Raw genomic sequence first — 17690 nt, forward strand, 5'->3', positions numbered from 1 at the left:
CTCTGAATTGAAAGGGGCATGCACGCTGAACTCTGCATTGTGGGGGCACAGCACAGTGTTTATTGCATTGAAGGGGGCACAGCACAGTGTTTATTGCATTGAAGGGGGCACAGCACAGTGTTCATTGCATTGAAGGGGGCACAGCACAGTGTTCATTGCATTGAAGGGGGCACAGCACAGTGTTCATTGCATTGAAGGGGGCACAGCACAGTGTTCATTGCATTGAAGGGGGCACAGCACAGTGTTTATTGCATTGAAGGGGGCACAGCACAGTGTTCATTGCATTGAAGGGGGCACAGCACAGTGTTCATTGCATTGAAGGGGGCACAGCTTCAAAGTCACGCAATTTTTTTACTGCGTTTTTTGGCGCAAAGCAATACCTATTACATTTTTCTTTTTGCGCCCCCCCAAAAATTTTGAGCACCAGCCGCCACTGAGGCAGACAAGGGACAGGCCAACGGTCAGGGTAACAGGCAAACAGGAATAGTCAGAGACAAGCCAAAGTTGGTACACAGAAAAGTAGATCAAGCACATGGCAAACAAGAAACAGGAACAAACACTGTTGAACAGCAAAGCAGACCTGCAGTGCACTGGTTAATATAGATTTCCTGTGATGACCTGTGGGGGGCAGGAACAGGAAGAAGAGGTGATAAAAAGGAACCAGAAGTGCAGTCTGACCTCTAATACAGACATGAAGGGACAGTTAAGCTTGCCAAACATTATTGCAAGTCCATGACACTTATTTATAGAGAGTCATAAGGCAAAAATATTCCCCCATCAGGTGGAACTTTAATGGCTCAAAAAAAGAGGTGGTTTACTGAAAAAACATATAAACTTTATTATAATTGCATAAAAAATGTATTTATTGTACACACAATAGTACAGTAAAATTCCACTTAATGGGATTAGTGCAAACTCACAAAGGTACGGTACACATATACATATTTTACACATGCAGAGGTCACATAGAGATAGCATATGCGTTTTAGAGACAAATGGCTCCTACTTCAGGGATAACTCTGTAAGTAGTATAGTGTGATAGAATAGTACCCAGGGAAGAGAAGAATGTCTATCTTATAAAAACAAGCAAAGAAAGCAAATTGCCACCACTCCCATCCAATCTCTCATCCTGTCAAAGAAAGGTGGGGGAAAGAGGTAGTGATTTCCCAGCCAGTGGACAGAATCAGATATTCACTGAGACCACCCCCACTGAGACCATCCAAATACATTGGATCTAACACAAAAAAAAACCCCAGATAAGATGTAATATCCTGGTTGCATTAGGGGTGGGGGATCTGAATTGCAGAGGGTCAAAGTGTAAATCAAAAGTTTCCAACAGTATGCATAGAGGGTGGGAAGCACGAATAAAAATAAAATACTTTTTCACAGTGTAATTTTGTTATTTACTTTTTGATTATTTTTTTTTGGTGAATAGTAACCAGGGGTACTATGTACTACTTTCTCATTCAGATGGGGGAATAGTAAACACTTTATTTTAAAGGTGGCTTCAAAGATTCAGATAAGCCCCTGCCCAAAGACCCTCACAACCGCCAGGCCAGAGTTGTGGGAAAGAGGCCCATGACCTCATCAACATGAGGCCAAGGTGCCTTACCGGGGAAGGGGGGCACCTGGAAAGGTACCCTCGCCATGGAATGCACAAACAAGTCAACCCCACTCTAAAGACATCAGTCTTCACAGCTTTATTATTCCAGGACTAGATCACAGTAGAGTCTGCTCAGACCAAGCCTCGCTCCAACTATATTCACCCAAAAAGCGCTTAATTATGGAGATAATGCTGAGGGCATGTGGCCTGGTATGGTTTAGAAGGGAGATCACATGCTCTCTGACCCTCCTCCCCTTTTTTCCTTGCTAGCCAAGCTGCATTCCTGGAAAGGGGCTTGTGTGGGTTGTTTCTTTATTTTCTGGGGGGGGGGGGGGCATGCTTTTTGTCTTGTTTTTTGCATTGGGCTCCCATTTAAAATCCACCATAGCAATTCATGACCATGTGGCTGCCTTGTTTTGTTTTCTTTGGGTTTTTTGTGTGGTCCCCAATATAACCCATAACAGACTCTTATCTAGGATAAGGTTCTGCTATAGATGAAGGGAATCCCCTTTCTTTACAAAGAAGGGGAAGAAATACATTTTATTGTAAATGTCACTTTTGCTTGTGTACATGATACAGGTGCACCACTTCACAGGCAGCTTTAGGCCTCCTCCAGACATGGTATTTTACATAAAGTGTTATAACAAGAGCTGCTCCTCACAGAAGGAGATTTTTAAAATGTATTTTTGCACTTGTACAAGCCCCCCCTCCCCATACCCTTAGTTTGACAATTCTGAGGGAACCATGAATGTCAACATGTACTGTGACATACTGAAGCAGAGCATGATCCCCTCCCTTCGGAGACTGGGCCACAGGGCAGTATTCCAACATGATAATGGCCCCAAACACACCTCCAAGACGACCACTGCAGTGCAAGAAGTTGAGAGTAAAGGTGATTGACTGGCCAAGCATGTCTACAGACCTAAACCCTATTGAGCATCTGTGGGGCATCCTCAAATGGAAGGTGGAGGAGCGCAAGGTCTCTAACATCCACCAGCTCCGTGATGTCATCATGGAGGAGTAGAAGAGGACTCCAGTGGCAACCTGTGAAGCTCTGGTGAACTCCATGCCCAAGAGGGTTAAAGCAGTGCTGGAAAATAATGGTGGCCATACAAAATATTGACACTTTTGGCCAATTTGGACATTTTCACATAGGGGTGTACTCACTTTTGTTGCCAGCGGTTTAGACATTTATGGCTGTGTGTTGAGTTATTTTGAGGGGACAGCAAATTTACACTGTTATACAAGCTGTACACTCACTACTTTACATTGTAACAAAGTGTCATTTCTTCAGTGTTGTCACATGAAAAGATAGAATAAAATATTTACAAAAATGTGTACTCACTTTTGTGAGATACTATATATCAGTGTAATGTAATTTTCTTAGTTCCACAGCAACAATTATTTTGAATAAAGACATTTTCAAATGGCCATCTGCTTTCTGAAACTCACAGCAATTATGTGGTTAGAAGGAGAGCTCCACTCTCGCAAAAAAAAAAAAAAAATAACATAACATAAATAATTGCTACGTTTTGCAATTTAATGTTATTAAAAATGACCTTTCCATTTTTAAACTTAAACGGCTGTAATTTTCTACAAAATTTCAATGCAATATGTCACCAGGAGGCATCCTGTACACCATTGGTATACAGAATACTCTGAAACTTTGCCTTCCTGTTTGTGCCGTTGGTTTACTGATTTTCTCAGATGTCTGCATTAAGATACAAGTCTAATTTTAGGCATCCTCTTCAATAGGGATCTCACATTTAGTTAAATACTCCCCAAGGGTTAACCACGTCCAAAGTGATGCAGACACTGTGGCTATCCTCATTAGAACACTGGGATCATGTGATTATAATAAAGGTGGACCCTCCCATACAGAAATCAGTCTGGAAAGTTATGGTGAAACAAACAGCTATTTCTTCAAAACAGAAAAAGGTAGAAATCTTGAACAAAGTTTCTTAACAATCTTGAACAATACATAAATCACCCAGAGGGCATGGTTCTTTTTTTTGTTTTTCTCAAAAAAAATTGAGTTACACTTTAACTTCTTCTATTTATCTTGGCAAATTAGTTGGCGAATGAGTGTCTGATGATAATTGATTGAATATTTACAAATAAACTCTTAAATCTTGTAAGTGCATGATCATTTCTGCTAAAAAAAAAAAAAACGTTAATGTTACTTCACTCTGAAACAAAAAAGTTGTGCAATTGTAATGGTTTAATTTTGCATTAGAGGAACTTTTGGGGGAAAAAGAAAGCACAATTCAATTAGTATTTGACTTCCATAAACAGTGACATGACTTTAACTATATATTTTTTTATATACCATAAAAAAAATTCAGACAAAATGTGCATACAAAGTGGAGTGTAATTGAAAGCCTGCAAGAATAATATTCTTCTTGGGGGCGTGGCCGGACCGTACATGTAGGCAGACGTGCCTCGCACTAGCTCCGATATCCTGAAAGCCAATCTCCTGATAATCAGACCCGCACACCCGCATCAATAGCCCGCGCACTCCGCACCCGCCTCTGCCTTCCCAGGTGACGGTTCCTGGACCCAAGATCGCCGGCCGAGTCATGACGAGGAGGAAGGAGGACGGGACTCCCGCGGCCAAACAGGCCCAACATGGCGGCGCCTCGCTCCCTCAGCTTACAGGCCGTGACGAGCAGCCCACGGCGCTGTCCAAGCTGGAGAAATTTGCCTATGTTCCATCTTGGCACAAACCTCTCTCCTCCTCTGCAGCCTCCTCGCCCAGCTCGCAGGCTGGCACTTCACCCTCCACGGCTGCACTGCCACCTCGGCCTGCGGGCATGGATGAGTCATCCCAGGAGGACACAGTGAGTACTCTGTTGGGGCTGGCAGCGGGAGGGGGAACCTCGGATGGAGGTGAGCCAGCTGCCCCCACGCTTCAGGATGTTCTCGATGCGGTACACACCTATGGCTCATCCATCACTGTACTGTCAGCGGAGGTTAAGAGCATGCGTGAGGGCTTATTGCATATCAGACAAGACATGCAAAAAATTAGGGAGCGGGCCACGGCTCTGGAGGGTAGAGTCAGTGCTGTTGAGGATGATTTACCCCCTCTCATGCAGGATGTCCGTATGAACTCCTCCGGGGTCTCTGAGGCCATGACCCGTCTGGAGGATATGGAGAACCGGCTGCGTCGCAGTAATTTGTGATTGGTGGGCATCCCTGAAAAATCTGAGGGCAAAGCGCCGATGGACTTTATTGAATTATGGCTACCTTTGGGAAAGACAATCTCTCCCCCTTCTTCTCGGTGGAACGAGCACACAGGGTGTCTTTCCGGGCTCCGCCACCGGGGGGCCCTGACCGCCCGTTCTTGTTGAAACTATTACACTACAAAGACAGAGACACTATATTGAAACTTGCCAGACAACATCCTCGCATGGAAATACAGGGTGCTAAGGTATCCATATACCCTGACTTTTCTGCTGCTGTGCAGAAACAACGGGCCAAGTTTACAGATGTTAAGAAACGACTGCGAGCCATACCATTGGTGTACTCCATGATGTACCCAGCGAAACTGCGAGTGGTGGTGAACGGAACCGTCCACTTTTTTGAGAATCCTACTATGGCGGTGAACTGGCTGGACCGGCAGGAGCGACATCTTAGAGCGGCGGCGGAGTGAAGATCCCTTCCTGCCCTGGTACTTTGATGCTATTTTCGGGTCTTTTATCCCCCTTCAAGGAGCCTGGATGCCATAGATTGCTTGGAGTGCTATGGTTTATCTGCTGCCTTACCTCATGGAGCCCTATCTCCGGATGGTCAAGGTTTTTGTGATTGTCCGAGTTCGGGACCTCTTCTCCTACCCCCCTACCCTACCTGGGTTGGATGACTGTTCCCTGCGGGGCCTGGTGGGACATTGCCTCGTTGGCTGTCCTCCACAAGTTTTCTTTTTTGTTGTTGTTTTTTGTTGTCTACCCCTTTGTTTTGTCTTTTTTGTTTTTTTTTCCGGTGCTCATCATTACTATGGACTGTCCGCTGCCCGTACTGCATACACTCAAGGTAATACTGCCCGACTGACTGTACAATTTTTTGCACTTTTCTCAGGCATGACATCCCCTTGTATGGTGGTTTCCCTGTCGGTACGGTTTGGCCCTGGGCCACTCCCAGCTGTAGTATGTCTCATGGCTAACTCTGACAGATTCCTTATCTCCTGGAATGTACGTGGCTTGGGGGAGCCCCGCAAGCGCACTGCTGTACTAACATTGCTGTCTCACCATAGTCCTACATTTGTATGCCTACAAGAAACTCATCTGACTCAGGACACTGCTGGGAGCCTCCGTACTAGGTCATACCCGGTCCAATTCCATGCATTTTATTCAACGTACTCTAGGGGAGTCTCTATTTTGGTCTCAGCCGCAGCCAAATTTGAGTCTTTGGATACCCTGACTGACCCTCAGGGCAAGTTCATATTTCTGCTGGGACTGTGGGATGTCTTTCAATGTATTATTGCTAATGTTTATATTCCCCCCCATTCACCTTTGAGGTGCTCGAGTGTCTGTCTCGGTTTATTGGAAAGCACCCTCAGGTGCCGGTCTTGGTGCTGGGCGATTTTAATAATGTTCTAGATCCGACCTTGGACCTTTTGTCACGGAAACATGAACCAGACGTACAACAACAGATAAGTGAAAATAAGAAGGCTTTATTGAAAACCAAGCAGTAAAGCAAAAGTCCAAACGGATGGCAAAACCGAAGCAGAGTCTTTGCGAAGCCAGAGGTCAGGACCCTGGAGGGTAGTCAGACGAAGCCGGGATCAGGAACCAGCAGGGTAGTCAGACGAAGCCAGGATCAGGGACCAGCAGGGTAGTCAGACGAAGCCAGGATCAGGAACCAGCAGGGTAATCAGACGAAGCCAGGATCAGGAACCAGAAGCAGCAGCAGTCTTAGAAGCATGTGAACACAGGAGGACCAAGCAAGGAACTGAAGCCACAGACCTCCTATATATATGAGCTAGGCATCCAGCTCCTCCCAGTGGGAAGGAGGAGCCGCAGAGTGGGAGGCTACAAGAAACCCAGAAACCAAGATGGCCGCCAGCACATGTCAAACGAAGGAGAACAGCAAGAAGGTAAGACCATGACAGTACCTCCCCCTCAAGGGCCCCTCCTCCGCGGAGTAAAGAACGGTTTCTGAGGGAAGCGTGCGTGGAAGGCACGGAGCAAGGCAGGAGCATGGACATCTGCGGAGGGAACCCAGGAACGCTCCTCTGGACCATAACCACGCCAATGAACCAAAAACTGCACCCGACCGCGGACCAGGCGTGAGTCCAGGATATTGCTCACCTCATACTCCTCACGATTGCCCACTTGGACCGGAGGAGCCGAGGAAGTGAAACGATTACACACCAGTGGCTTCAACAGGGAGACATGAAACACGTTGGAGATCCGCATGCCAGGAGGAAGCGCAAGGGCATAGGCTACCGGGTTTACCCTGCGAAGCACTCGGAAGGGACCAACAAAGCGAGGCGCCAGCTTGGGAGTGGGCACTCGAAGGTTGAGGTTGCGGGTGGACAACCATACACGGTCTCCGGCCTGGTAGGAAGGAGCAGGCGCTCGTCTGCGATCAGCCTGGAGTTTCTGGCGCTGCGCAGAGACCTCAAGGGACTTCTGGATCTGTACCCAAGAAGCACGTAGGACGGAAAGGTGATCCTCCACAGCCGGAATATCCTGGGGAGAGAATACCTTCGGTAACACGGCAGGTTGGAACCCATAATTGGCCATGAAGGGAGACGTCCCAGAGGAAGAGTTCACCGCCGTGTTCCTGGCAAACTCAGCCCAAGGCAGGAGGTCAACCCAATTGTCTTGGTGATCGGAGACATAGCAACGAAGGAATTGCTCCAAGGCCTGATTGGATCGTTCTGCGGCCCCATTGGACTGAGGGTGGTAGGCCGAGGAGAAGGAGAGATGAATCCCCAACTGGGAGCAAAAGGCGCGCCAGAACCTGGACACAAACTGACTCCCCCGATCCGACACAATCTCCTTGGGCAAACTGTGCAACCGGAAAACCTCCCTGGCAAAAATCGTGGCCAACTCCTGTGCAGAGGGTAACTTCTTGAGAGGAACACAGTGGCACATTTTGGAAAACCGATCCACAATCATGAGAATGACCGTATGGCCTCGGGAAGCAGGGAGGTCCACAATGAAATCCATCCCCAGGTGTGACCATGGGCGCTCCCCGGTGGCTATGGGTTGCAGAAGGCCCAACGGAAGGTGCCGAGGGGACTTACTCTGGGCACAAACGGAGCATGCCGCTACATATGCGGCGATGTCGGAACGTAGGGAAGGCCACCAGAACAGACGTGAAACAGCCCAGGACAGCTGATTCTTTCCAGGATGCCCCGCGGTCTTGGAGTTATGGTAGGTTCGCAACAACCGAGTGCGCAACTCCTCAGGCACAAAACATCTGCCGTTGGGTCTCCCAGAGGGAGCACCCGATTGAGCCGCCAAAATCTGCTCACCCAGGGGAGAGGTCAGGCTGGTGCGAATGGCGGCCAGGATCTGATTCGGAGGTATGACCGAAGTCGGAATCGACTCCTCCCTGGACAGGTCTGAGTACTGCCGTGATAAGGCATCCGCCCTGATGTTCTTGGAACCGGGTAGGTAGGAGACCACGTAATTAAAACGTGACAAGAACAGAGCCCATCTGGCCTGACGTGGTGTCAATCTCTTGGCCTCAGAAAGGTAGGTCAGATTCTTGTGGTCCGTCAGGATGAGGACCGGAACCACCGAACCCGCTAGCAAGTGCCTCCATTCTTTAAGGGCCTGCACGATGGCCAATAACTCCCTGTCACCAATCTGATAGTTGCACTCCGCGGAAGACAGTTTCCGGGAGTAAAACCCACAAGGAAGCAGAGGACCCTCTGGTGTTCTACGCTGAGACAGAAGGGCGCCTACTCCCGTCTCAGACGCGTCCACCTCGAGGACAAAGGGCAACCCAGGGTTGGGATGCGACAGAATCGGAGCCGACACAAAGGCAGACTTTAGAGCCTCAAAAGCTCGGATGGCCTCGAGCGGCCAGACCTGGGAATTACTGCCCTTCTTGGTCAGATCCGTGAGAGGCTTGGCTAGCATGGAAAAGTCCCTGATGAACTTCCGATAATAATTGGCGAAGGCCAAAAAGCGCTGCAGGGAGCGAAGACCACTGGGCTGGGGCCACTGTAAGACAGCCGAAACCTTCTCAGGATCCATGGAGAACCCCTCAGCGGAAATGATGTAACCTAAGAAGGTTACCTGGGATCGGTGAAATTCGCATTTCTCAAGCTTACCGAACAGCTTGTTCTCTCGTAACCGTTGCAACACTCGTCTGACATCCAGAATGTGGGTCTCCATGGATTCAGAATATACCAAGATGTCATCCAAATAGACCACCACACACTGCTGCAACAGGTCACGGAAAACATCGTTGATGAATTCCTGAAAGACTGCGGGCGCATTGCACAACCCAAAGGGCATAACCAAGGATTCATAATGACCGGTCCTGGTGTTAAACGCGGTCTTCCACTCATCGCCCGCCTTGATCCTTACGAGGTTATATGCCGCCCTCAGGTCGAGTTTGGTAAAGACCGTGGCCCCTTTAAGGCGATCGAACAGCTCGGAAATCAAGGGTATCGGGTAAGCGTTCTTGATCGTGGAGCGATTGAGACCCCTGTAATCGATGCAAGGCCTCAACTCACCGCCCTTCTTTTTCACAAAGAAAAATCCAGCCCCTGCCGGGGACGAGGATTTGCGAATGTGTCCGCGTGAAAGCGCCTCCTTCACGTACTCCTCCATGGCCACATTCTCCGCTACCGACAGTGGATAGACTTTGCCACGAGGAGGAACGGCACAAGGTTGTAACTCGATGGCACAATCGTATGGGTGGTGCGGAGGGAGGGCAACCGCGCGCACCTTATCGAATACATCCCGGTACTCCTCGTATTCAGGAGGCAACAGAGAGTCCGAGGAAGTACACAGCTACTTGACAGGCCCATGGATGCAACTAGCCCCACACTGTGGTGACCACGAGAGGATCTCGGCCAATCTCCAATCGAAAGTCGGATTATGCTTCTGGAGCCAGGGGTACCCCAAGACCACCGAGTAGTGTGGAGACGAAATAACCTGGAAGCAGACCGACTCTCTGTGAACGGCACCAATGGCTATCCCCACTGGAAGGGTCTCATGAGTCACGTGTGGCGGCAGAAGGGGTCTGCCGTCTATAGCCTCAAGAGCCAGTGGAGAACCTCGGGCCTGCAGAGGAATGGAATTGGCGGCAGCGAACACACTATCAATGAACAAACCACCAGCACCAGAGTCCACCAACGCCTGGGTCGTCACTGAGCCCCCGACCCAGGAGAGGACAACAGTGATCAGTGGTTTGTCAACACGGGAAACCGGGGACGAGGAGACTCCACCCAAGATCTGCCCCCGACAGGATCTCAGGTGCGAGCGTTTCCCGGACGGTTCGGACATGCCAACCGAAAATGCCCACCGAGACCACAGTACATGCATCGGCCCTCGCGTCTCCGGAGTACCCTCTCCCCCTCGGACAGGCGAGCAAAGCCCAGCTGCATGGGTTCATCCCCAGCCAAGTCATCCCCAGGAGGCGTGGGAGGAGAGGGAGGCACGGGTGGGACAGCAAAGGTAGGCGCCAATCTGTTAGGAGGCCTCCGCAGACTCTCCTTAAAGGAAGGTCTCTCCCTGAGTCTGGTGTCAATCAAAATCAGGAAAGAAATAAGAGACTCGAGCTCCACTGGTAGGTCCTTAGCTGCAACCTCATCCTTCAAAGCATCCGAGAGACCATGAGAGAAAGAAGCGACCAGAGCCTCATTATTCCAGCCCACCTCTGCTGCCAGGGTACGAAACTCAATGGCGTATTCAGCTACGGATCGTGAACCCTGTCTGATGGACATAAGGAGCTTCGCAGCAGAGGCAGCACGAGCCGGCACATCGTATACCCTCCGAAGAGAAGCAACAAAACCGGAAAACTCAGCAACCACCGGATTGTTGTTCTCCCATAAAGGGCTGGCCCAGGCCAAGGCCTTGTCCGAGAGCAGCGAAATTAAGAAGCCCACCTTTGATCTCTCAGTAGGAAAGGCATGTGGCAGCAACTCGAAATAAATGCCCACCTGGTTGAGGAAACCTCGGCACTGAGTTGGCTCTCCCCCAAAGCGCTGTGGAAGGGGGGCAGAACCGGTCATACCCCGAAACACCGCAGGCGCAACAACAGGTGTCGGGGTAGACTCTGGCGCAACAACCGGATCGGCAGTAGGAGCGGGCCCAGGAGCGACAACCGACCCATCGGCAACGGGAGCGAAATGAGCCGTGCGTTCAAGCAGGATTTGCAACGCCACGGCGAACTGACCCAACAGGTGATCCTGCTGATCAAGTCTGGCAACCAGCGTGGGTAGCGAGGATGGCCCTGTACCGTCAGAATTCATGGCTTGGTCCTAATGCCACGGAACCATGAACCAGACGTACAACAACAGATAAGTGAAAATAAGAAGGCTTTATTGAAAATCAAGCAGTAAAGCAAAAGTCCAAACGGATGGCAAAACCGAAGCAGAGTCTTTGCGAAGCCAGAGGTCAGGAGCCAGGAGGGTAGTCAGACGAAGCCGGGATCAGGAACCAGCAGGGTAGTCAGACGAAGCCAGGATCAGGGACCAGCAGGGTAGTCAGACGAAGCCAGGATCAGGAACCAGCAGGGTAATCAGACGAAGCCAGGATCAGGAACCAGAAGCAGCAGCAGTCTTAGAAGCATGTGAACACAGGAGGACCAAGCAAGGAACTGAAGCCACAGACCTCCTATATATATGAGCTAGGCATCCAGCTCCTCCCAGTGGGAAGGAGGAGCCGCAGAGTGGGAGGCTACAAGAAACCCAGAAACCAAGATGGCCGCCAGCACATGTCAAACGAAGGAGAACAGCAAGAAGGTAAGACCATGACACCTTTATAAACGTTTTTGCCCTGGAGGATCCAGAACACCCACTCCCTTTGCTAGATTTATGGGGGAGTTGGGTCTTGTGGATCTATGGCGCAGCAAACATCCCCTTGAGGCTGGCTTCTCTTGCCACTCACTTTCCCATGCTACCTTGTCCCGCCTGGACCTAGCTTTTGGCTCAGAACCTATACTAGCTTATGCCCCTGAGGTTACTTATCTAGCCAGAGGTCTATCTGATCACTCTCCGATGCAGGTGCGCCTTAGGTTACCAGGGTCCAGGCTGCCCACGCACTGGAAGCTGAATCCTTTTTGGCCTCCGTTGTTTCCAGACCACGCTAAATTCAGTACCCATCTTGTACACTTTTTTGCCGATAACAGACACTCTGCAGCTCCTGGTATGGTATGGGACGCTATGAAGGCATTTTTGAGAGGTCTATGTATTAAGGAGGTATCAACAATTAAATCCAATAGCAGACGATGGGCTCGGGATGCCGGCTACGCAGTGCTCCGGGCCGAGCAGGACTACCTGCATTCACCTACATCCGATAATCAGAATCGGTGGCTGGAGGCACAGCGCTTTTTCCGCTCCATTCAACAGCAGCAGGCGGACCATAAGCGTTTCTTTTCCTCCCAGGCATATTTTAAGGAGGGGGAGAAAACTGGTCATATGCTGGCGACCATATCACGGGCACAGCGGCCTTCTCCGATTATACACCGGTTAATCCTTCCTACAGATCAGGTGGTTATGGATACTCCTAATATATTACAGGGATTTTGTTCTTTTTTCCGAGATCTGTACTCCTCCAAGGTATCTTATGACCCGGAGGATCTGCAGACCTTCTTTCAGGAGCTGCAGCTGCCGCAGATTTCTGCGGGGGATCGGGTGCTGCTGGACTCCCCCATAACATTGGGGGAACTTCAGGAGGCACTGGCTGCGTTCCCTAATTCAAAAGCACCAGGTACGGATGGGATCCCTATTGAAATGTATAAACAGTTTAGGGAGGTCTTGTTGCCTAAGTTGCTTAGCACCATATTGGCCTCTTATGAAGAGGGAAAGCTTCCACCGTCAATGTACGAGGCGGTGGTGGTGGTTCTCTTGAAGCCTGGGAAGGATCCGACTCGTCCCGAATCTTACAGACCTATTTCTCTTTTGTCAACGGACTTGAAACTTCTAGCTAAAGTATTGGCCACTCGGTTGTCTAAAGTAATAGCTAAGTTGGTTCATGGGGACCAATCCGGGTTTATACCTGGATGATCCACAGCCACTAATATCCGTAGATTGTATTTAAATATGCAGTTACCCACTGATAACTGTGGCCATAGAGCGATTCTGTCACTTGACGCTGCTAAGGCTTTCGACAGCGTGGAGTGGCAGTATCTGTGGGCGGCTCTCGAGAGCTTTGGCATAGGACCCTCCTTTATTAATTGGATTAAACTGTTATATGGGGCTCCCACGGCTTGTTTGCGGATCAATAACTCACTCTCTAAATCATTCCCGTTACACCGGGGCACTAGGCAGGGGTGTCCATTGTCCCCCCTGCTATTTGCGCTCGCGGTGGAGCCCCTCGCAGCGGCCGTTAGGGCTGACCTGGCAATACACGGATTTCGGAGGGGTGGGGATGAGGACAAAATTGCATTGTATGCCGATGACGCTTTGTTATTTCTGGGCGATACCTCGGGCTCCCTGGTTTCGTTGATGTCACTGATTCGTAGATTTGGATCCTTCTCGGGCTTTCAGATAAATTGGGACAAGTCTGTGTTGTTACCGCTGGACCCGCTTGAGGTAGCACTGCCCCCGGAGGCAGCGCAGGTCGAGGTTGTGGGACAATTCAGGTACTTGGGAGTGATTATCCACCCTGACCTGGGGCAATATACTAAACTTAACGTTCTTCCATTATTAAACAAGTTTAAAGATAAACTGGCCTGCTGGATCAGGTTGCCTCTGTCGGTTGTGGGCAGATGCAGCCTGATCAAGATGATCTGGAACCCGCAGCTGCTGTACGTATTGCACAATGCACCCATTTGGATCCCTATCCATGTTTTCAAAAAGTTTAACACGGTTTATCGTGCCCTAATTTGGAGGAAACAATCTCCTAGGATTCGCCTGGAAACATTACAGGAGGCCAAGGATAGCGGTGGCTTGGCTGTTCCGAGCCCCTACTATTACTTCTTGGCATCCCAGCTACAGCACTTTACCGGCTGGCTGCAGGATGATGACTCCGATCCCGTCAGGCGGGTCCTTGTGGCGCATCTGGTGGACAGAGCACTGGTTGAATCCTTGGAGGCTGGCGCTCTGAGAGTTTCTCCTAACTTTCCCACCCTCATGCTCCTTGACAAAATTTGGCAACAGGCCAAGCGACATTTCGCTTATGGGGGATTTTCGAAATATTCTCGTATTGTGAATAATGCTAATTACCCGGAATTAGACAAATTACGGAGTTCGCTGCGCTGGGATAGATATGGGGTGAAATTTATATCGCAGTTGTACAGGGGGGGCACCCTTAAGGATTTCCAAACACTGCACGATGAGTTTGGCATACCTAACTCCCTGTTCTTTCAATATTTACAACTACGTCACGCACTTACCTCACAGTCCAAAACTTCCACGTGGGGTCTATGTCATCCAGTCATCCTTATAAGTCTAGTGAACTCGTCAGTAAAAAAGGGGCAAATATCTTCACTGTACATGTCCTGTATGGATCAGGTTTCGAGAGCTATGTCATTTAAATGCAGGGAGGATTGGGCAGAGGATCTGGGTCCCATTTCCTCGGAGGAATGGACAGGTATCCTTGACAATGTGCTCAAGGTTTCTCTGTCCTCTTCTCAAAAGCTCACTCAGCTCTTTATCCTACACCGCACATATAGGACCCCACAGCGCTTGCATGGCTGGCAGAGGAGGGACTCTCCCCTCTGCCCCCGCTGCAAGGTTCACACGGGCACTCTCCTGCACATGCTCTGGAGGTGCCCGAAGCTGCACCGTTACTGGCACGCAGTTCTACAATCCGTTAACGCGATCTGGGGCTTAACTTTACCCCTGGACCCCAAGCTGTGCATTCTGGGCTGGTTGGACGAGGAGTTGTACACCCCTGGGGTGCACACGGCGGTCCTGAGGGTCCTATTTCTAGCCAGAAAATTGATTGCGAGAAAATGGATTTCCCCACTTGCACCTACTCACACTGAATGGACGGAGGAAGTTAAGGCGCTACTGGTCAGGGAAAATCTCACCTATAGACATAGAGGGACTGCTCTGAAGTTTGAACGTCTATGGGGCCCATGGCTGGATGTTCCCGGCCTGGCCCCCCTACACTTAGTCACAAATAGGATTATGGGTGGGGTGACCACGTCCACATAGTACTGTTCAGTCGATGGGGCTGTGCTCTACATTTACCTGGGCGGGCGGGCAGGGCATACCCTTGCTTACTAGACAATTGTTAGCGCCGGTTTCACGGGACGGGTTCCTTCCTTGAGGTGCCGCTTCTGTGCAGTTCACCGGATTCCCCCCCCCCCCTTTTTTTTTTTTTTTTTCTGTTTTGTGTGTTCAAGCGATAGGCTCCTCTCATGGTTCCCGGGACTTGGGGGAGGCTTCCCCTGGGCGGGTATTCCCAACTTCTTTTCCATTCTGGGGTACTCTGTTGATACCTCTGGGACTTCTGTACTATTTGCCTATGACACTAGGATACTACCAGCAGCCATTACGCACTAGCGTGGTTCACGTTTGTTATTCATATTCTATATTTGTATTTTGACTGTTGAACATTCTCAGTTAATGGTGTTCTGGTACATGTACTACTCAGCTGTTGCTCTATCGCTTGTTTGTTGCTTTTATGTGTTTTTGTTGCTTGTTTTGAAAAAATTCAATAAAAATTATCTGATTAAAAAAAAAAGAATAATATTCTTGTCACTGCGGTCTGATGTTGATTGTTGAATAAAGCAGTTTATTGCTTTATTGTGGAAAAAAAAGCAACATGTTTGGTATTAGCTAACCAATACAATAATTATATTATATTATTTTCTTCAATATACATTGTTGCCTCTGCAATTTTATTTCTTGGGTATAGAACCTTTCCTTTTTTTTTATAATCATTTTTTTTATTCTTTATTTATTATTTTTTTTTATTCAATAATTATTGTTTTTCTTAAACTAACACATAAGTGTAAATTGGATTTTTCCCCTGATGGTCTGATATACAACTTTTTAGTGGCATGGGTTATTGCAATTTGTATGTTTCCATTATATAAATAGTAAAGTAAAACCTAAGCTCGAACAAATTGAGATTCCATTTTCTAAAGCACTGTTTATCATGACCAGTTGCCATTTTTTTTGCCTCCATAAAATAATGTTTTCATCCTTCTGCAATGTTTTGTGACATCTTAGTGCGGTTGATTTTCTGCAGCTTCTTAGATCCACTTCCTGTTTATGTCCCCTCACCCCAACACTGACTGCACAAATTATTGCCCGGGACTTCTGGATAGTGACCATGGTGGACAATGCTTGTACAATGTGTGTCATCAGAGCTGCTTGTAGTCTCCATGTCACAGGGTGTGATGGAGGGACAATGCAGAATACATTTGAAAAACATTTGTTGTTGTATGGACAAGCAAGGATCTTCCTGGAGGGAACATACTGCATAATGAGATCTTTGGATTTAAAAAGATTGAAAACCTTTAAAATTACATTAACAGGGGATTAAAGAGACTTTACAGATTGTGTTTTGGTCTACTTTAAACATAACACCATTTTTTACAAAAAACATGATAACCACAAATTATTTTTAATCAAGTTTATTGTGAAGGAAATAAGTTATGATTCTGTAATTTTAGTAAAGATGATGGAGACGTCTGAAGGACCCAATTCTGGGGCTTGTGGCTCCCCAGTCGGTGTATCTCCTGTACTCTCCAGGTCTCAGGTAATACTGACGTCCCCTGTAGTTGGGCTCCTCAAAGAACATCCAGTAGCCATCATAGACATGGACAGCCTCCGTGGAAACTTGATAAAGGAAAAGGAATTGGCAACACTCCAGGTTGAGTCAAAATCCAGATTTATTGACTGGACATCCAAATATGACAATCGTGACAAGGTAGACGCGTTTCACACACTGACTGTGTGCTTAATCATTACGGTAATGATTAAGCACACAGTCAGTGTGTGAAACACGTCTACCTTGTCACGATTGTCATATTTGGATGTCCAGTCAATAAATCTGGATTTTGACTCAACCTGGAGTGCTGCCAATTCATTTCTCTTTATAAAATTATTTGGGATGTCACCACCCTCCAAGAGTTTCTATAGAAACAAAACAAGAATCCACTGTAGAGATAGGATCCAAAAAGTTCTCATAAGAGAGTCCTCTCTGTTGAACTCAAACGGATAAGTCTCTCGATTATATGTGTATCTAAATAAACAAAACAAAATGATTTAATAAAGAGTACATAGGTGTTTTGTTACCTGGGGGCTCAGACGAACAGATCGAATAGACTCATTGTAGCCCAACCAGTGCTGGAAGTCAGGATACTCTCCTCTATGGAGGAAGTACTGGTGTCCTCTGTAGTTGGGGAGCTCATACAGGATCCAGTTCCCACTTTCCACACGGATGGAGTTGCAGCGTCTGAAGAATGAGGACAGGTCAGAGCTATCAGAGTGACACTCGTGGGAGCGACCCTGGAAGTTCTTGTCCTCGTAGAAGATGATCTGAGCAATAAAAGGGTAGAAATGTAATTTTTGAGCTTCAAAAATAATTCTTCATTCTTGGTTATACTTCTTGGATAGTTTTTCTATACTCAAAATAAATAATATATCTCTAAAAGCTGTCAGAAGGACACACACAGGCTCATTGTTAGATAAAGCACAACCTTCAGATAAAACATACAGTGTATTTTTATTTTTGAATAGGGTGGAGAAGAGTTAGGCCCCTTGTATCTCTATTGGTTACCTTAATGTGACTTTATATTTTAACACCCCCATCATTTGGACAGAAAAATTATGGGGAATCCAATTTATGGGGAACCAAGATAGCAGTTAAATATTGGCAGATGGTCTAATCTGATCTAAAGAATATAATGTAGACATTAAATAGATAGATTTCCCCTTACTAAACATGTAGATAACATGTAGGTCCCCATAAATGGCTTGAATTCCTGCTCAATCATG

At 47.9% G+C, this 17690-nt stretch overlaps 1 protein-coding gene across 1 annotated transcript in view; it reads right to left on the bottom strand.

Moving 5' to 3' along the window:
• Positions 1 to 16359: 16359 nt before the first annotated feature.
• LOC309550211 (uncharacterized protein) overlaps positions 16360 to 17690 on the bottom strand; it is a gene marked incomplete at both ends in the record, with an annotated part of 144615 nt that continues 143284 nt past the window's right edge. Inside the window, 2 exons of the mRNA XM_082250626.1 lie at positions 16360 to 16518; positions 16989 to 17231. Coding sequence (XP_082106752.1) covers positions 16360 to 16518; positions 16989 to 17231 — 402 coding nt within the window. The remainder of the gene's footprint in view (positions 16519 to 16988; positions 17232 to 17690) is intronic.

The sequence above is a fragment of the Pelophylax lessonae genome (assembly GCF_965119305.1).
Source record: "Pelophylax lessonae genome assembly, chromosome: 1".
In the NCBI taxonomy this organism is placed as follows: domain Eukaryota; kingdom Metazoa; phylum Chordata; class Amphibia; order Anura; family Ranidae; genus Pelophylax; species Pelophylax lessonae.